This window comes from Schistocerca piceifrons, chromosome 2 (assembly GCF_021461385.2).
Source record: "Schistocerca piceifrons isolate TAMUIC-IGC-003096 chromosome 2, iqSchPice1.1, whole genome shotgun sequence".
NCBI lineage: Eukaryota > Metazoa > Arthropoda > Insecta > Orthoptera > Acrididae > Schistocerca > Schistocerca piceifrons.
The window spans coordinates 820,583,025-820,601,223 of NC_060139.1; the positions used below are offsets into that span (position 1 = coordinate 820,583,025).

The following is an 18,199-nucleotide window of genomic DNA, read 5'->3' on the forward strand; positions in this document are numbered from 1 at the left end:
TAAGTAAAATGAATACAAGCTAGGCAATATGTTAATTTCCTTGGCCTGGCTCTGTATGAAACCAAACAGGGAATATGTTGGTAAATATTATTTTCATCATACAACTGTTCTGACTCTGATCAAAGAAAAATATTTTTGCTGTGTATTTTAGCTTCTATAATGGGTTTTACATATATAATGGGATTCATAAAAATCAACTGAGTAGTAAAACAGTCAAAAATGTTTATTCACAATTTCATTCATATGTACAGTAACTCATATTAAGAGGCAGTTTCTTAATAATAAATAAGAAAATCATTACTTAAGATTATATACACTGGATGGTTTATTATGTGGAATCTGCCACATTCTCAATACAAAAAGAAAACTAAGCACACAATACATTAGGAATGAAAATGGGCAAGAAATATGAAGAAACACGGTTCTGTTATTTATTCGCAAAGAAATACTTACAAGATAAGAAAATCACTAGAAGTATTGTTTGATTAGCAGACTAACTTGCAATCAGTGAATGTTCATATCTGAGGTGAAGAAAGATGAAGGAACAAAAAAAAAAAAAATAAAATAAACAGTTTTGTTATATTTTTTAATTCTGTACTTTCTCTAATTGCCTCACCTGATGAGATGGAAAACAGGTCTTTTGAGAAATCAGTACTTTGTTGCTCTGTTGTTGTACTGTGTGTAATGTAAGTGAAACAATATATCAGGAATTATGATGATTGTTTGCAGCATAATAAAAAAAGATGATTGTAATTTAACATTTGACAGACAGAAAACAAAAATATATAAGGGACTGCAATATACCATGTGGTATGGAAATAGAATGACATGAAGGAATTGTAGGAAAAGCCACTAGTAGTATAATTGTGAAACCACCAGTGGTCCACTGCTCTTTATAATTTGAGTGCATTGATCTAAATTTTAGTCGCTTACTTTTATCAATCTCTTGTAATATACAATTGGTGATTTTTGTGGTGAAGAATTTTCTTTTCCAGAAAGAGTAGGCTGTTCATCAGTTGAGCAATTAGAAAAGAAAATCAGATAAAGTGACTTATTGTCATCACAGTTTTGAGTGTTTGAAGAAAGATATTTTACATTTAGTTTGTGTTTCTGGTAACAGTAGTTCAGATGGGTCTTAGCCCTCTTATCGCTTGTCATAAGGTATTTATACAGTTCTTCAGGTAAATGACTCAAATAATATACTCACTGATTTCTACTGTGCCCATGTTCATTCCTATTTCACAAAAATTATTTGTTCAGTCTATAAAACACAAATAGCCTCATAAAAAACTTTAAAAAACATGATTCATAAAAATTTCTTGAGGTATATTATGAATACTTTTGTAAATAAAGGTAAATGCTCACTGTGTCTAAAACATATTGACTAAGTATAAACTTCTTTTGTGTTATTATTTTTATGTAGATAATAAAGATGTACAGAAGACAAAAAAAAATTAATATTAAGAAATTATTCAGAATAGCTGCTCTGTATGGTAATGGGCACTGTAAAATAAAATCACCACTTGTGCACTTTTTAACTCTTCTCTTTCTATATATTATTGTACACCAATTTAGACGAAAAATGTTCTTATTGTTTTGATGGGTCCTTACATGACATTATGATTCAAGTGCCTAATATTCATAATTGTAAGAGTCTAATAGTTTGCATTTGAGAAGTTTCATTAACTTGGAATTACAATAGGTGTGCCTTAAAAAAAGACGAAATTGTATATTAAGAATGCTCCATACAATTTAAAATTAATTTCTTGGCAAACCTTAATGAACTTATCATTCCTGACACATCAGCTCAACAACTGATCTCAGTGTGCTGTTCAGATATTTGCAACTTACAACATACCAGAAATTTTTGGTACAATGCTATTTTGTAGCATTTTAATTAACAGAACAAGGTGTGGAGTGTACACTGAAATCTTTCTTCAGACAAGAAATTAAAACTCACTCCACTTTTTTACAATACTACTGATAGAATGTGAAATATGATAGTGTTTGATCAGAAGCAATTTTAGAGTTATTTTATAACTTTGAAGTTGGCTGTATAGAGTTGACTGATTAAATCTGTAACTATGAAGAAAGACAATGTGAAAACTATTTCATATCAAGACTTAATGCTTGAAAGTGTAGGTAACACAATGCAAAACAGAAGATGAGCAATATTAATATGTAAGGGAAGTTCATCTGAACAATGAACAGGAAATGCAAACATTATGGGAGATTAAGAAAAAATAACAATAACAACAGACTACAATTGCTGAGATTCAAAGTCCAGAGCATGAACTGTATCAGCTATCCTTAGCATTCACCTGTCTCCTCAATGTCCCTCTCACTCAACATGAAAATACTGCTTTAAACAGTTATGAACTTAAGAGATTCAATACAGTGTTTTTATTTATGTGTTGTCACCTTCTCTGTTTGTGTTTTAACAGCTCAGTTGTCAGACTCCTTTCCTTTGCAACGATGATTTCTATTTTTTATTTTCTGAAACAAGAGATTCAATTTATGTAAGAAACTGAATTAGTATGTATGCCTGAAGCTTCAATATACTTCTAGAGTCAGTTGTAAAGAAAGGAACACCACTTGGGAAATATTTATTATTTTCAAAAATATGTGAAGAATTGCATATCCAGTAACAAATTAAGAAGAGGGCTGATTGTCGATAATACACAATAATTGCCAGGTGAAATAAATGAAAATATTTAATGTGCATTCTGCAGTTTGGCTCATACTTTAAAATTGTACTTCGTTATGAGTGAGACTTACATAGTAATTGAATCAGTAACTATTCAGATTCAAAAGGTCATTCAGTAGGCTGGATGAAATTGAGATGATGGTCCTGGGAATTTTTTTTCATAGTCTTTGGAAACTGCTAATGAGGGTGTGGAAATACAGATGACATAGTTTCTGTAATGCATACAGTAAATAGAACCTCTGTCAAAAAGTGATATTGATGTTATACAAACATATAGTCTTATACTGTGTGTGTTGGTATCTACACAGATATACAAATGTAGCAACAACTATGGCATTAATATAACTTGGCTACTGTCACAAAAGAAGCCACTAAAACTAGCTTTCTGGAATCATATTAATTAGAGAAACTGCTACAAATACTCTAATCAGGAAAGGAAAACAACTATATAATTGTTTACTTGAATAGTATTATGCTGTGTGTGTGGTGTGTGTGTGTGTGTGTGTGTGTGTGTGTGTGTGTGTGTGGTGGGGAGGGGGGCTGATAATGAGAGACAACAAGAAAGAAAGAGATAGAGTAATTGCATCAAATTATCATATTCTAAAATGAAATATATATTTCACATTCTCTGTTATGAAAAGGATCATTGCTACTTACCATATAGCGGAGATTCTGAGTCACAGATAGGCACAACAAAAAGACTGTCAGAAAGTAGAAAGTGAGCTTTCGGCCAACAAGGCCTTTGTTGAAAACACACACACACACACACACACACACACACACACACACACACACACACACACACACTCAAGCAAGTGCAACTTGCACACACATCTGCAGTCTCAGAGAGCTGAAACTATAGTACTGTAGTTTCAGCTCTCCAAGTCCAAGTTGCACTTGCTTGTGTGTGTGTGTGTGTGTGTGTGTGTGTGTGTGTGTGTCTACTGCTGACAAAGGCCTTAATGGCCGAAAGCTATGATTGTGTGAATCTCTTTATTGTGCCTATCACAGCTCAGCATCTCCGCTGTATGGTGAGTGGCAACTTTCCTTTTCTCATATTGTAAGAATGATATTTGAAAGAGAGACTAAATGACTATTTTATCATACTATTCGATTCAGCCATTTAATCTAAAAGAGGGACAGTGCATTGCTTAGTAACCCTCCCGGATGCACAAAAGTTTGAAAATTACAGAGGTAACAGGTAACTTAACAAAAACAGTGCAACAGAAAATAACAGGAATAGAGAACTGCTTCACAAAACAGCACTTCAGAGAAGAGATGCAAAAGAACAGATGGAGGAGGAGAGTAAGAAGAAGAATGGTAGATATGAGGAAAGGAAACAAAGTAGGTAGAAAGGAACTTAGGAAGAAAGAGAAAGATCTGAATAGCCATCATACTCAGTGGAAGGTGGTACACAGAAAAGCAGAAGGGTTAGCAAGAGTATTTTTAAAGTAACATGGAAACAAAGAATTCAGTTTTAATCAGTATGAATTGTGATAGAAACATGAAAAGAACTGTATAATACAATTTGGCTAATACGTGCAGCCCAATGGGGGGAATTGATTGTGCTATATTGCATTTAAATAAGGAAAAAAAAAGAACAACATAAAAATTAGAAATAAGGTAAACTTAACGGTTTCATTCTTAAAGAATCGAAGATTCCCTCTCATGCAACTACTAATGTAGAGCAATAGAGAAACAAAGAAAGCAACAAGGCAAAGACATAATCATTCAATAGTACAGGGTGTGAGGAATGCATACTTTCTAAAAGATGAACAACTGACAAAATTCAATGAAAGAAACATATATTTCACTTCTTGGTTCTGAATTTGACGCACATCATGTTTGGTTTTGCACTGATTTTGTAGTAAGAGAATTATAGTTTTCTCCCATAACTTGTTTCTGTTATTGGCAGTAGATGCATAAATTAATTGCTTAATGGGAATTCTGCAAAAATAAAGATTTGGTCCTAGGTTAGCTCTGGGAATTTTTGCAGTACATTTTGTGGAATTACCTCTGACACTGCTTTGCATGTGTGAAAATTTCCAAGCTGTACAGTGATTTGAACTTTATAGCAGTAGTAGTCCTTCCTGTAAATGATTGGGTTGAGCTAGTTTTCATGCCAAAGCAAGGCAAGGATTACCTCAAATAATCAACTAATTATCAGGCACTATTAATGATGCTATAATTAGCTCTTATTTGTAGCTTTATGTGCTTTTGTAATTGTGAAGGTATTTATTTAAACTAATTTGGAATAATGTTTTTCATTTTTGAAGCTGATGAACTTCCCCTTACCAGTAATTACAACTATTCTTTACATTTGACACATTTGCTTCAAGTTTAGTTTTGAATTTATTTTCAAGATGTGAGTTACTTACTTAAAAAAATTGGCAGATAATTTCAGTTGTTGATTGAGGACAATATGTCAGGCTGATTGTTCTCAGTACTAGATAGGATGTAAATAAGTTACTTTCAAATATTAATACTTCCGTACAACACCTGTGACACCCGTTTTCTATCTTACAGTTTTCTCCTTCATCTTTCTTATTAGTTTTGTTGTATATGCTAATAGTGTTGTAGCTCTTAAGAAAAATTTTATTAAAAAATCATATGCATTAGAATAGATTACTACTTACCACAGACAGGTAGGACTGAGCAGTGGGCAGGCATTTTAAAAGTAGACTGTTTGGTATTAGTGTTCAGACAAAGTCCTTTGTCAGGTCAAGAAGAAAAAAAACATACTCAAAACCTCACACACATATGGCCACTGTCACATCTGGGTGCAAAGCAATCTCTGTCATCTGAGTTTGGAGGCACAAAAGAGGTGTGGTATGAGTTGTAAGTGTCGGGGTTAGCAGGGTGTGGGTGGGGGAAATGCTCTCTGTGGGAGAGTACAGGGATGTGGGATCATGGAAAAAAGAGAGAGGAGAGAAACAGAGAAGGGGAAAGGGTTATGTAAAATCTGGATTATTTTCTAGCAGTACCAGATTTTCTAAATTGCGCCTGTGGAAACTCCCCCTGCAACATTACCTTTATTTCTGTAACCTCCCTGGCCTTAGTTTTCACTAGTCCCGTTCCTCCAGCTGCCTGTAACCCCCTTCTGGGTTCAGCCTTGCACATGCCTTTTATCCCTAGAGCAATCAGAGGTGACATTAACCATATATGTGAGACTTGTGTGTGTGTGTGTGTGTGTGTGTGTGTGTGTGTGTGTGTGTGTGTGTGTGTGTGTTTCTTCCTCACTTAAGAAAGAACTTTGTTGAAAAACTAACATCCAAGAGGTTACTTTTAAATGAGACTGTTTACTGCTTGATGCCTCCCAGCAATCTGTTCTAATTCAAATTATTATTCAACTCATGATTTACATTGTTAGGCAAGAAAATTGTGTGTTATTAAAAAGTTTTGAGCTCCTGAGAACAGATAATTATATTAGTATCCTGAGCAATGAGCAGACTGTATTTACTTCTAGTACAAGGACTATTCTATGTGCTTTTGTCACTAATATCCTAAAGAAGAGAGACTTTTCTATTTTTCAAGTTAAATAAATTCATTCAATCTGTAACAAGTATGAGTCACCAGAATTTGAATACTGTTGGCAAATTTTTTTGCTTCGATGTTTCATTGGAGTCAAACAAGATAACCTAAATGAAAATGTTTAAGATCCCTGATGTCTATAGTAAAACTAATGGCATAAATTGTATTCTGAATTGAATTAGGATGTCATCACATGTCATTTCTAAAGAGAAACTTAGGTACTACTATATAAAATATGACACTTGCTTCCTACATATCCTTTTTGCAATGCTGTCTTGAATTCGCAAAAATATTTCACTTCACATTGCACAGTTGACTGAAAATAAAAGTACAATTGGTGATTTAATATTGCAAATTATTAAAAAAGATAAACTGTTACCTGTCTTAGTAGTGTCGCATTCTGCTCTCTTAACAATTATATAAATTTTACAAGGTTCTGCAAGGTTCACAGAAGCTCCAAGTTTGGAAGGTAGGAGATGAGGTATTGGCAGAACTGAAGCTGCGAGGATGGGTCATGCTTGGGTAGCTCAGTCAGAAGAGCACTTGTCCATGGGTCCCGAGTTTGAGTGTTGGTCTGGCACACAGGTTTAACCTACCAGGAAGTTTCAAATGTTACACTTTTCATCAAAAGGTGCATTGGAAGGTAGTAACTTCTGACTCTTATAAATGAAGCATGGGATAATATACTTCTTTACATATGTTGAGAGGGAGGTGTGTGTGTGTGTGTGTGTGTGTGTGTGTGTGTGTGTGTGTGTGTGTGTGTGTGTGCACACTAATGTTCAGGGAAGGCATGAGTATGTTATGAGTAGTTGACCAAGGATGACATGATGCTTAAAGCCATTTGCAGTAGAACATCAAGAACCACTGTTTAATAAGTAACATAGACAATTTCTATGTAAGGAAATACATGGAGCAGGGTGTATCTGGCAGAAGAATTTTTATGGAATGACTAGGTACTTCTTCAATACTTGACATGTTCCAAGAGACTCTTCAGGGGTACTAAATTCAAATGGAGTTCCAGAGAAACACGTGCATGTGAAACTCAAGAAGACATGTTCATCCCCAAAACTGCTATCCATGAACTACTGAATAACTGATCACAGACAAGAAATCAGTTCAATAAATTTCAGTCCTTTATTGACTGTACATACTGTTATGTGTTATCATCCTCTTTGAAAATGTACGTAGTTCCAACTGATTGTATTAACTATTGTAATGCACAGGTCTTATGGCAAAAGGATCTACAGTTACAAAAGATGTATGTGATGTTGCATAGAGCTTCTAATGTGGCATAAAGAAGAGTGGAATTAATGACTTTGTTCTTTTCCTAAAAAGATTATAATCAATCTACATTAAAGTAGAGGCTTTTAGCAGGATTAATTCCTCCCTTTTGCTGGATGGATCTGAAAGTCTTTTGATTGTGATCCCTATAGCAGATGTGACTGGTTATTAATATAACTGCTACACTGAATAGATTGTGGCCAATTCTGTATTTGTATAGTGATACTTGACAAAAAGAAAAAAAGAACTCTGCATGTATGGGACAAGTGCACATATTCTATTGTATTCACAAAGCTGCTTTTTGTGAATGGTTGCAGACAGAACAATGAAGATATAGCAAATAACCTTCAAGAAATTTGAATACTGGTTTAAGACTCTTTTTGAACCATTTACAAAATACATATCTGATACACTATTGCAGTATCTGTCATTTCATTTATATAAAGTTTGCATTTTTTTATGCTGTCCTTTTAGAACATGTTTCTTCAGACTAGTGAATTTTCCATCTTTGTTCAATGTATGAAGAAAATAACAGACATTCTCTCAAAAATAGAAAGCATTATTGGTGGATTTATGTAAAATGTCACTTTCATTGTATGTTACTTAAGCAACCTGCAGAGTATACAGCACTCAAGCTACATTTATACTATTGTGACAGTTACATTCAGGGATAGCACTGCAGCTTATTTCTGAACTATTCTTACAGGAACCCAGGTCAAAATGTTAATAATGTATTTGTTTTGATATTCTACTTCAGTAATACTGTACAGCTATGCATGGATATTCAAGACCAAGAGTAATCTGAATTTAAAGCATCTTCACCATTACGCACATTCATTGCATAATATATTGAATGACTGTATTTAAGATTTCCAAGAGAAATCAGTGGTAGAAAATTAAGTACAATTTAATGTGAAAGAGTTCGGTGGAGGTATTGCTAACACTGTGTAAGAAGGCTATAGATTTGTCACATGTAGAGACTAATCTTGAATGTTGTGAGGTCTGTGCTGAAAAGTGGTTTAGAGTTTTGATATTTCATCTACAATCTGTGAAGACTACATTGTGTTCTCTATACATTTCACTTGGAATTTCTTCTCTCCTTGATCACAGTGTGGGAAAAGCAACCATTCTACACAGGTATGCTGGATTCCATATGTAATATTGCAGAAGCTTATTAGTTATTGGCACATACTTGGAAATTAAATTCCTATTACATAACAAATCTAATCAATATTGTATCAAACATGGTCAGAAAATATGGACTTAACTAACTGTGCCTAGAATATAAATATTGCGCAGTCTACAATTCAACATTGGTTTGATCTTAACTAATAGAAATAATACTTCAACAAAATTAAATTATCAAATGATTCACATACAAACTCATGCCACTAAGACAGTACATATCTTGAGCAGCAAATATATGAAGGCCCTATACCTGTTATGTCCATAGCCTCTTATAATATTTAGTCTTAAATGTTTCCTTACATGGAAAGGTAAGAGTCCAGGTACAGACATTCCTGCTACATTCACAACATCATCTGTTATCATTCTTACATAAGTTGATAGATGCAAGAGAATGCACACATAAACTTATTGTAGACATTCTGTTGTGGTGCGCACTGGCAGAAGATCATATGAGAGAGGTCGTCCACCTGGCCGTTGCACTGTGAGCTGAACCACATAACTGCGACCTGGTTCTAGGCCAGTGACTTCATGTGTGGTCACATTACTCGCTCTGTAACAATTATTATCAGACAATGCAGTGATAGCTATCGTACAGAAGTAGTTGTATTATACTATAAGGAGAGACTAAAGAAAATACTTTTCTAGTTATACAAGTGAGTGAGCTGAATTTATGTATCATTAAACTTTACAAAATATGAAATGCCAAAGGACTAAAATTTGTATCTCTTGCACACATTTAACTATGTATATTTTTTAGTAAGCACTCATTCCATTTCTGTCTTACCAAGCACCATGCTCTGCAATCCAGTCATAAAATTCTTTCCCAGAATATTATGAGAATGAATCTCTCCTTGAAATATTACAACTCTCTTCACTGGAAGCCCAATAACTTTGTAATGGTTCAGTTTGTGAAAGTCAAGGTTTCAACTACTCCATGTATAGTGCAATCATAATCTACAACACATCCATACAGTATGTCTTTTCTTAATTATTTACACCTAAAAGAACAAAACTGTTCACACAGAAAATGACTAACTTCCACAATGAGCATTTTCAGTGTGTACAGCCATGTCACAATTTGTGGCAATACTTTCAGTCTGTTAATGCCCATGTGGCATTATAGCAGCAACATATTATCATACCAGTGAGATGTTCTACACATCGCAGTTGAAATTAATACCAATTCAGCATTATTCTCAGAATGATAGGGTATCAACATAGATCACAAAGAATGCAGTGATTTTTGAGTAGCAGTGCTAGATGCAGTCAGAAGGAGGTGTTAGCAAAGCTGTGCAAGTGGAGCACCATCATAGTGCCTAGTCATCATTTGTTGAACCAGAGTTTGCTGCCACCACCTGATCAATATTTTTCTGTCTCCATCATGGTAGGTGCCAATGGCTTTCTGTGGTAGTTTCTCTTGTACTGATGAGTACAACACTGGTATACCTTATTTGTAATCTTTAAGAAAACTACTGTAGCACTAGCTAAAAAAACAATGTCAAAAAATTCTAAAACTTATTCTCTTTACTTAATTTTGTCTTAGTGATTTTTTTTCTGCTGCATCTGCTTTCCCATTCTGTATCGTGCTTCTGTGAATGGTTTAATCCAGACAGACAAAACTGTCTGTCCAGCAACTTAATTTGGGTTTTTTAAAATTGTTTTCAAAACTGAGAGTGCCAGTGAATTTTAGTGTTCCTGAGTAAATGGACAAAAGGATTAATGTTGAGACTGGCACTTACAATTAAGCGCATAATTTGACAAAAAGGAAATCATTATCATGTTCATTCATGCCAAAAAACTGTGTAATTATTCAATTAGTTACTCTCTCCTACATTTGCAATATGAGCTTCATCAAAGATAAAGTTTTGGCAAATGCTCTGACTGATGTAAAATCACTTAATCACCAACATAATAATATTCTCTCACACACAGGGATGGCTCATTTTTAAGGGCTAGCTGGCCCAGCCGCACCAGAAATTTTGTGATATAATTTAATTCTATGTATTTTTTCAGTATTATATCAAGTAGTTTGAGCATGGCATGATTTTGATTTAGAAAGAGTGACAGAGACCAAAGGTAATAAGGCCTCAGTTCCTACTGCTCTGTCACAGAGATCTGATGTTACTCTGAGCTGCCAGTAGCCAGTTCAGGTCCTGCTGCTACCCTCTTACATCTCTCCCAACAATTATCCTTCCATAGTGATGAACCTGTTTTCCTTTCCCCACCACATACATTCAACATTGAGGACCAGAGTCAGGTGCTCATACTCCCTCCATAGCCCCAGATCCCAAAACTGGAGTTGCAATAATGTGACCAAGCTGTTTCCCTTTCTCCACCTAGCCTCTTGCCATAGCACAGCTTAGGGCCTGCTGGATGTACCATCTCACACGTACCACTCTTTCTCTGCACCCTAGCAAATACTGTAGCCTCTCCCTGCTCCTTGCCCACCTGCATACGGGGTGATCTCACACCTATGACACAACTATCAAAGCTCCAGCTTTCATCATGAGCATCATAACTATGAGGCTAAGTTCCTCACATAAGATGGCTTACTCCTAATATGCAATACCATATGTATCGTAAAACCTGACTGTCTTGCTTATAGGGCTCTATGTTTGATAATAGGGTAACTTAACCTTGCTGCCTTAGTAGATGGTTCAGATTCACATATGTACTAAGCAGTCTGACAATTTTGTGAACTTTCTCATGATGATTTTGTTGTGCTAATATTTGATGGGCAGCATATTACATTCATGTGACAGACAGAGCTAGAGAAAACTGTGTTCACACCATCTATATATCATACTTTTCCTCACATAAACTGCAGCCTCTTGTGTGAAATCCAGAAAGTGTTTAAAACACATTATCCCCAGAAAGTAGAAACCTGGGAGGCAAATAACCCAAGTCAAGTAGCAGTCTTATTCTTGATTGTGAAGTTATTTGAAGCAAGCCTCCTTGAGCCCAGTAATAATGCAAAATGCTACAAATGACTTCTGGTAAATGGGACACCTTCCATGTAATAGACATATACTTAGAGATGAGTTTGACATACAAAATGTAAACAACAGAGAAATGTGAGTTCAATTAGTATCCAGCCAGCTCCCACAATCAGCAAGCCACATCAAGAGCCACTTGATATACTAAAACCATAACATTCTGAATCTGTTAAGTAGCTAACATTGTATCTATACAGGAAACGTTTGAAATAATTCAAAGAGATTACAGCTGCAGCAGAATCAAAGGAGACACGAGTGAAAGTTTTGCTCTGGAAAAAGAAAAAGAGAATGACATAGGAAACAATCTTCTACTTATTCATAGTCTGATACAAATTTTGTTGAAGACAATGCTTCAGAAATTCAATCTGAAGAAGAAGACATTGAATTCATATTCTGCAGTGGTCATTTCTCTTGAAACTAACATATAGAAATGGACACAGTGCACTGAATGTTATCCTTTGACTTCCAAAGAGAGTTAACTTGAAAATGAGCCTTTGTATGCTCTGAATGCACTTCTTTTGCACAAAAGATGCAGGAAATGTTGGAAAGGCAGTAAGGAAGAAAATATTACTATTTTAAGGTTTACCTGTCTTTGTATTGGTTGATGTTAAGTGTTTTATCTGACTGTCTCATACAAGGACACCATTTCTATTTTTATTCAAATTGACTTGTTTATGATTTTTCCAAAGTTGCTTATGTTAACAATTAACTGCCATGAATTCCGTAAATAAAATGTAAAGTACAATGATTTCAGGCACATTTCTGATTAACATACATACACCTGTGTCAGATGTTGTATTATAATGGAGTAATGTGAGATGATGAAAGTTTCACATCAGTGATGAGGCCAGTCTCAGCTCCACCTACCATTAGCCTAATCAAGTGAGGCACAGAGGTGATTAGTCTCTGGAAACATGTCTCTTTGTCCATGAGACTGCCATTCCCAGCTGTTCAACACCAGGTCCAGGATATAGTGTCAGCTGGTTTAAGTTCACGTGACACTTCAGTTTGGCCCACAAATTTTCAATGAGATTCAAGTTCAGCTCTCAAAGAGGCCAGTTGATCATTTATGAAAACCATTGCTAAACAATTCAACTCATGTGAAATGGTGAGTGACCCTGCGGCACTGTATCGCTTCATTGGGATAGCACACTGAAACCATCATACTGGACAAGTGCCAGCAAGCTTTCTCTTGTGGCCTACATATACTGCGACATACTGGCAATAAATGACTGACTGTCACATAGTCATCTATGGTACAGTGTGTTTTCAAATTTGCAATACCTTGGCTATGTTTGCGTTACACTTACAATAAATCAATAAACAATACAACATAAATAAATGTTATCAAGGGGACACAAACCTTAATTTCTTTTGTGGAGTTATAGATCCTCAGAACACTGCTATGTGGCTACCACAGATCTACATAGCACTTCTCTTATTTGTCTATTCAAGGCAGAAACATCTCAGTGTTTCAAACAGATAAAAGTAAATGTTATAGTATGTATATGAAACAATGTGCAGCAATTGTACACAATCACAGAAAATCAAGAATGTCTGTAAGCAAAATCATTACATTGAGAAGGGAACAAGTACACTGCTAAAAGTGTGTTATATGTGACGCTGGAAGTGTAAGAAGGCGGTCTGATAAGTCTGGTAAATTTCCATGAAAGAATGGAACATTTTTGTTGCACTTTCATTGTTGGTATGCTTGATTATTCCCAGGTCCGTATAGAGATTTTCAACTATGCACAGTGTACAGTTCATTGTTGACAGCTGTCTGAATCGGTCGGTGTGTTGATCATGATTGAAACTGGTTCCTTGCTGTTATTTTCATCTGAATTGTTGGAATGCAGCACAAGTCAAAGGAGAATTGAATGAAATTCACGCAGACTCTACAACATCATAGAAGCCCATTTACTTTTGATTAATAAATTTAAATGCGGTCAGAGAAGTACAGAAGATGAAGCGTACTCCAGCCATCCAATTGAGGTCATCACAAAGGAAACCACAGACAAAATCTCAAGAATGTCAAATGAAAATTCGTGAGATTGCTGAGACTAGGTATCTCAACTGAACGAGTGCGTAATATCCTGCATGGAGAATTGGCTATGAAGAAGCTGTGTAAGAGATGATGAGGAGTGCATCTGGCACAACATTTCAATGTCTGGCAATGTTTCATCTCAATCTGCAAGACTTTTAGCACGGATTTGTGATTCTTGATGAAACCTGGAACCATTAGTACAAACCAGAGACAAAATAGCAGTCGAAACAATGACAAAGGCTGGTAAAAGAGCTCAGAAGAAAGCAAAGACCATTTTGGCAGCTTGTATGGTGATGGCTACCTTCTTTTGGGATTCCCAAGGAATAATCCTCACAGATTACTTGGAAAAAGACAGAACCATAGCGAGATGCTATTGTGCTTCATTGTTGGATTGTAGTCGACAAACTAACCAGTTCAGATGGCTGTCAACAATGAACTGTACGCTGTATATACTTGAAATTCTCTATATGGTCCTTGGAATAATCAAGAGTACCAACATGAAAGCGCAACAAAAATGTTTCACTCTTTCATGGAAATTTACCAGACTTACCGAGGTTGGCACTCAAGAAAGTGGTCTTTCACTAGGATAATACACCATCACTCACATTAGCGTTAACAGTGTCAAAAGTGCTTGAATTTGGCTTTGGACTGGATTGGTTCCTAATCTACCCTACTCATCACACTTGGTCACAAGTAACTTCTCTCTGTTTCCAAACTTGAAACTAAGGCTTCCTAGGAAGAAATTTTCATCAAACGAAGAAGTGATAGTTGCAGTCAACGAGTATTTTGCAGAGTTTGACAGAATCCATTTTTCCAGTGGGATGGAAAGCCTGGAGGATAGCTGGACCAAGTGAATATCCCTCAAAGTTGACTAGTGAGTTATTTACGAAACAAACATTTTTCTCACTTTTTTACCACACTTACCAAACCACACTTGTACACTAATGTTCTGAAAAAACAGCACCTTGAACGACTACAGATAGGACATCTTATTCAAGGGCACATACATTAATATGTCTTGCAGAATGATTAGCATTTGAACTATGTTGGCCCACGGGATCAAGGTCAACACCGATATCGTGGCCCAACACCACCAACCAGTAAAATGTGCCTACGGCTCTCGTTGTTTCTATAAACCGAAGGTAATGGATCAGTGTGTCTTGAGCGGACGTGCAGGATGCCTCAAAGACATATGTGCGAACCATACTGTCAAATCAGTGAGTTTGAAAGAAGGCACATTGTTGACAAGAGAGAATGTGATGCATCCATTCGGGAAATTGCTGTTTGTGTGGGGTGAAGTGTTTTGGCAGGTCGCACCATCCAGACCACCCCCCGAGATGATCAACATCTCATCCTAATGGCATTGCAGGAGAGGTCTGCGTCCTCCTCAGCTTTGGCGCAACAATGGAACAGTGTACCACATCGTATGCTATCAGGGGTGACAGTCCATCGCTGTTACATGCATGTCTTCCACTATTCCGCCTACCTTTTACGAATTTCCAGAAACATGCCAGATGACAACGGCATGTGGAACGGCATCACTGAGGACAGGAATGGCATCAGATGGTGTTTTAGGACGAATGCAGGTTCTGTTTGTTTGAAAAAGGATGGCCACATTTTGTTTCATCACAGACAGGTAGAGTGGCATCACAGTGACTGCTTTCGCACCAGACATACTGACACTAACTCAAGGCTTTATGGTGTTGGGTGCAATTGGGTGGAGCCACAAATCGCACTTGGTGCATGTCCAGGGCACTGTCACCAGTGTGATCTAAGTGAATTACATCTTGCAACCTGTAGCTGTACCCTTTCTAAACATCATACCAGATGTCATTTTTTAGCAAGACAACGCACGACCACATGTTGCTGCATAAACTCTTGTTTTTCTTGGTGTCATAGGGTGACAGCTTTTTGGTCTGGCCTGCCGGATCACCAGACTTGATACCATTAGAAAATGTGTGGGATATGGTGAAACGATAGACGCAACACTGTGACACAGTGCCAGCCACCACAAATGAACTTTGGAACCAGGTGAACGCAGCATGGATGGCTATACCATATGTGCCATTCGCACCTCATGTGCGTTGATGCCATCACTCATGGAACAAGTTGTTTGGGCCCATGGCGAACCCTGCATCTACTAGGCAACAGGATACATTTTGAACCGAGGTAACTGAAATGCTAATCATTTTTGCAGAACATACTAATGTACATATCCTGTTAATATGAACGTCGTTTTCTAGTCATTCGAAGTGTTCTGTTTTTTTTTTTTTTTTTCTGAACATGAGTGTATATTGCATTGCCACTGGTGTGGGCTGTACACAACCGAAGGTATCTGAGCTTAATACATGTGAACAGTTTTGTGTTGTGGACTGTACATCTGTAACATTAATAGTAATTACAGACACCTTCATTATGTAACTGAGACTCCGTAAAGTCAGATGACATTTACTTTGTGTCAGTTTAGCCTTACTTTGTCTATAAACATAGTTTAAAAATTGTGTCCTTTAGTTCCTGTAATTGCTGTATTCAATCGTCATCTTTCCTGTCACCACATTGGCCAAGATAGTTCAAGAGAGGGAAGTGTGCCATCTGTCGGCAAGTCATGTAAACTTTACTCCGCATCTTCCATTTCTAGAGGGGGCTGGGATCGCGCCACCATTTGCCTAAATGAGCGTGGGAAATCACCTAAAAACCACAGAGAGACTAACTTGTTCATCATCCAGCGATTATTAATCTGTACCGCGAATACAATCCAGGTCTATCTCATTTTCCTGTCTTCCTAGTTAGTGCACTGCTCGTCATGGTCTATGAACAACAACCAATATGGTTAAACAGTTTGTTTGTTGAAAAATGGCAGCCTTCTCTAAATCTCTGAGGCTTCAGCGTTCAGGAATACTGCTGCAACATTAAGCGTTAACTGTTGGTTCACATGGTCTGGAGGCTGAGTGTAACTCTTGCAAGAACAAAGTGAGCAAATGAGACATACTACTCGCTCGATGCAGTGTTTAAAACCTCAGCTCCTGGAATCAACAGATGGCATACAAAAATAGCAAAAATTTGTATTACCAACCAGACAGCATCATTTGCTGCAGTTATTGTCAGACACAGCTGGCAAGCTAAGTTGCCAGCCATTAAGCCTCCTCATAACGACCAACTCTACCTTGGTGGTGCATCTCCGCAAGCGAAAATGTTGAAGTCCTACAAAGAACTGATTTTAATGGAAATTGCCATCTTGGCAGTATTAGTAACTTTTTAATGGAACTATGTAATGACTGGCCAAAATCAGAGAAAAATACCTCTACACCTAAGTGCCATCACTATTTTTTAGTCATCTCTCATTATTCCCTTGCATCATAAATAAAACTGACGTGGACATTTCCCTGCTTCTTAATTAATGTAATTTCTGAATTAACTTTGAGCCAGAAGCGCTTCATTTTCTTTAGTCTGTTAGTTCTATCACAATCCATTGAGCGCATTGTTTCTCACACACTGGATAACAATAGATCACTTTGCAGTTTCATATCCTAGAGTGTACGTTAAAAACTTTGCTCTTATATGTAAGACCTTTCCAACAATTACTGAAAAGTAACATGCTCCTAAAATTACGAGAGACTATTACCAATTTTTTCTGTGGCAGTTATATGTAGTCACAGGAGCAAAGACGTACATGGCAAAATATACTATTTCAGAATGCTCTATAAAGTAAGTTATAATCCTCCTAGTATAACTTGGGCTATGACTTGTTCTTACATTCAATACATAAGTGACACTAACGCATCCAATGTATGTTTCTCTCATTTCAGGTAGTTGAAAATGATCGAAGATCGAACCGTCAGCTGAAGGCATTACAAAATAGTTCCCAAAAATATGCTAGAATGTTGAGGACTTACCGTGCACACTTTTCCCATATTTTTTCTTGGTTTGCTGGATACTTGTTCGTCAGGAGGTAACTCATATTTTGTACAAGGTGATCAGAGACAGTCTGAAAAATTTGTAAGGGTATTGCAGTGTAGATAGTGCTGAGAAATAATTATTACGAACAAAAAGTCGATACATTGCGCCATTTCTATATCTGTTAGCAATCAGGCCATTGCGCGCGCAAAGTCAAGCGGCCCATCAGATATGGTGTTGTTAAATGAGTTCTTTGTTTTGTTACCTAAAACCAAACAAGAGAACATGTAAGGCGACCGAATTTTATGGACCTTACATGAGCTTGATTCATAACGACAGTACGATACAGTATGATATCCTCAGGCAACAAAAAGCAACTGCAGTAATCTCATGTACCTAAAACTAACAAAACAATATCTACCAATAAGGACAGGGGCATGCATAAGTAATTTAAAGTGAAACACATTTTGGAGACAAACCGAACAGGTGGTTAATGGCATTGGAAAACCCCACTTAACAAGAGAATAGCGAGCTTCAGTGCAGAAAGGGAGAAGGCCA

At 36.6% G+C, this 18,199-nt stretch overlaps 1 protein-coding gene across 1 annotated transcript in view; it reads right to left on the reverse strand.

Moving 5' to 3' along the window:
* Positions 1 to 3,187: 3,187 nt before the first annotated feature.
* LOC124775898 (protein NDNF) overlaps positions 3,188 to 18,199 on the reverse strand; it is a 266,228-nt gene continuing 251,216 nt past the window's right edge. The window contains exon 8 of the mRNA XM_047250733.1: positions 3,188 to 9,257. Within this exon, the coding sequence (XP_047106689.1) occupies positions 9,113 to 9,257 (145 nt within the window). The 3' untranslated portion in view covers positions 3,188 to 9,112. The remainder of the gene's footprint in view (positions 9,258 to 18,199) is intronic.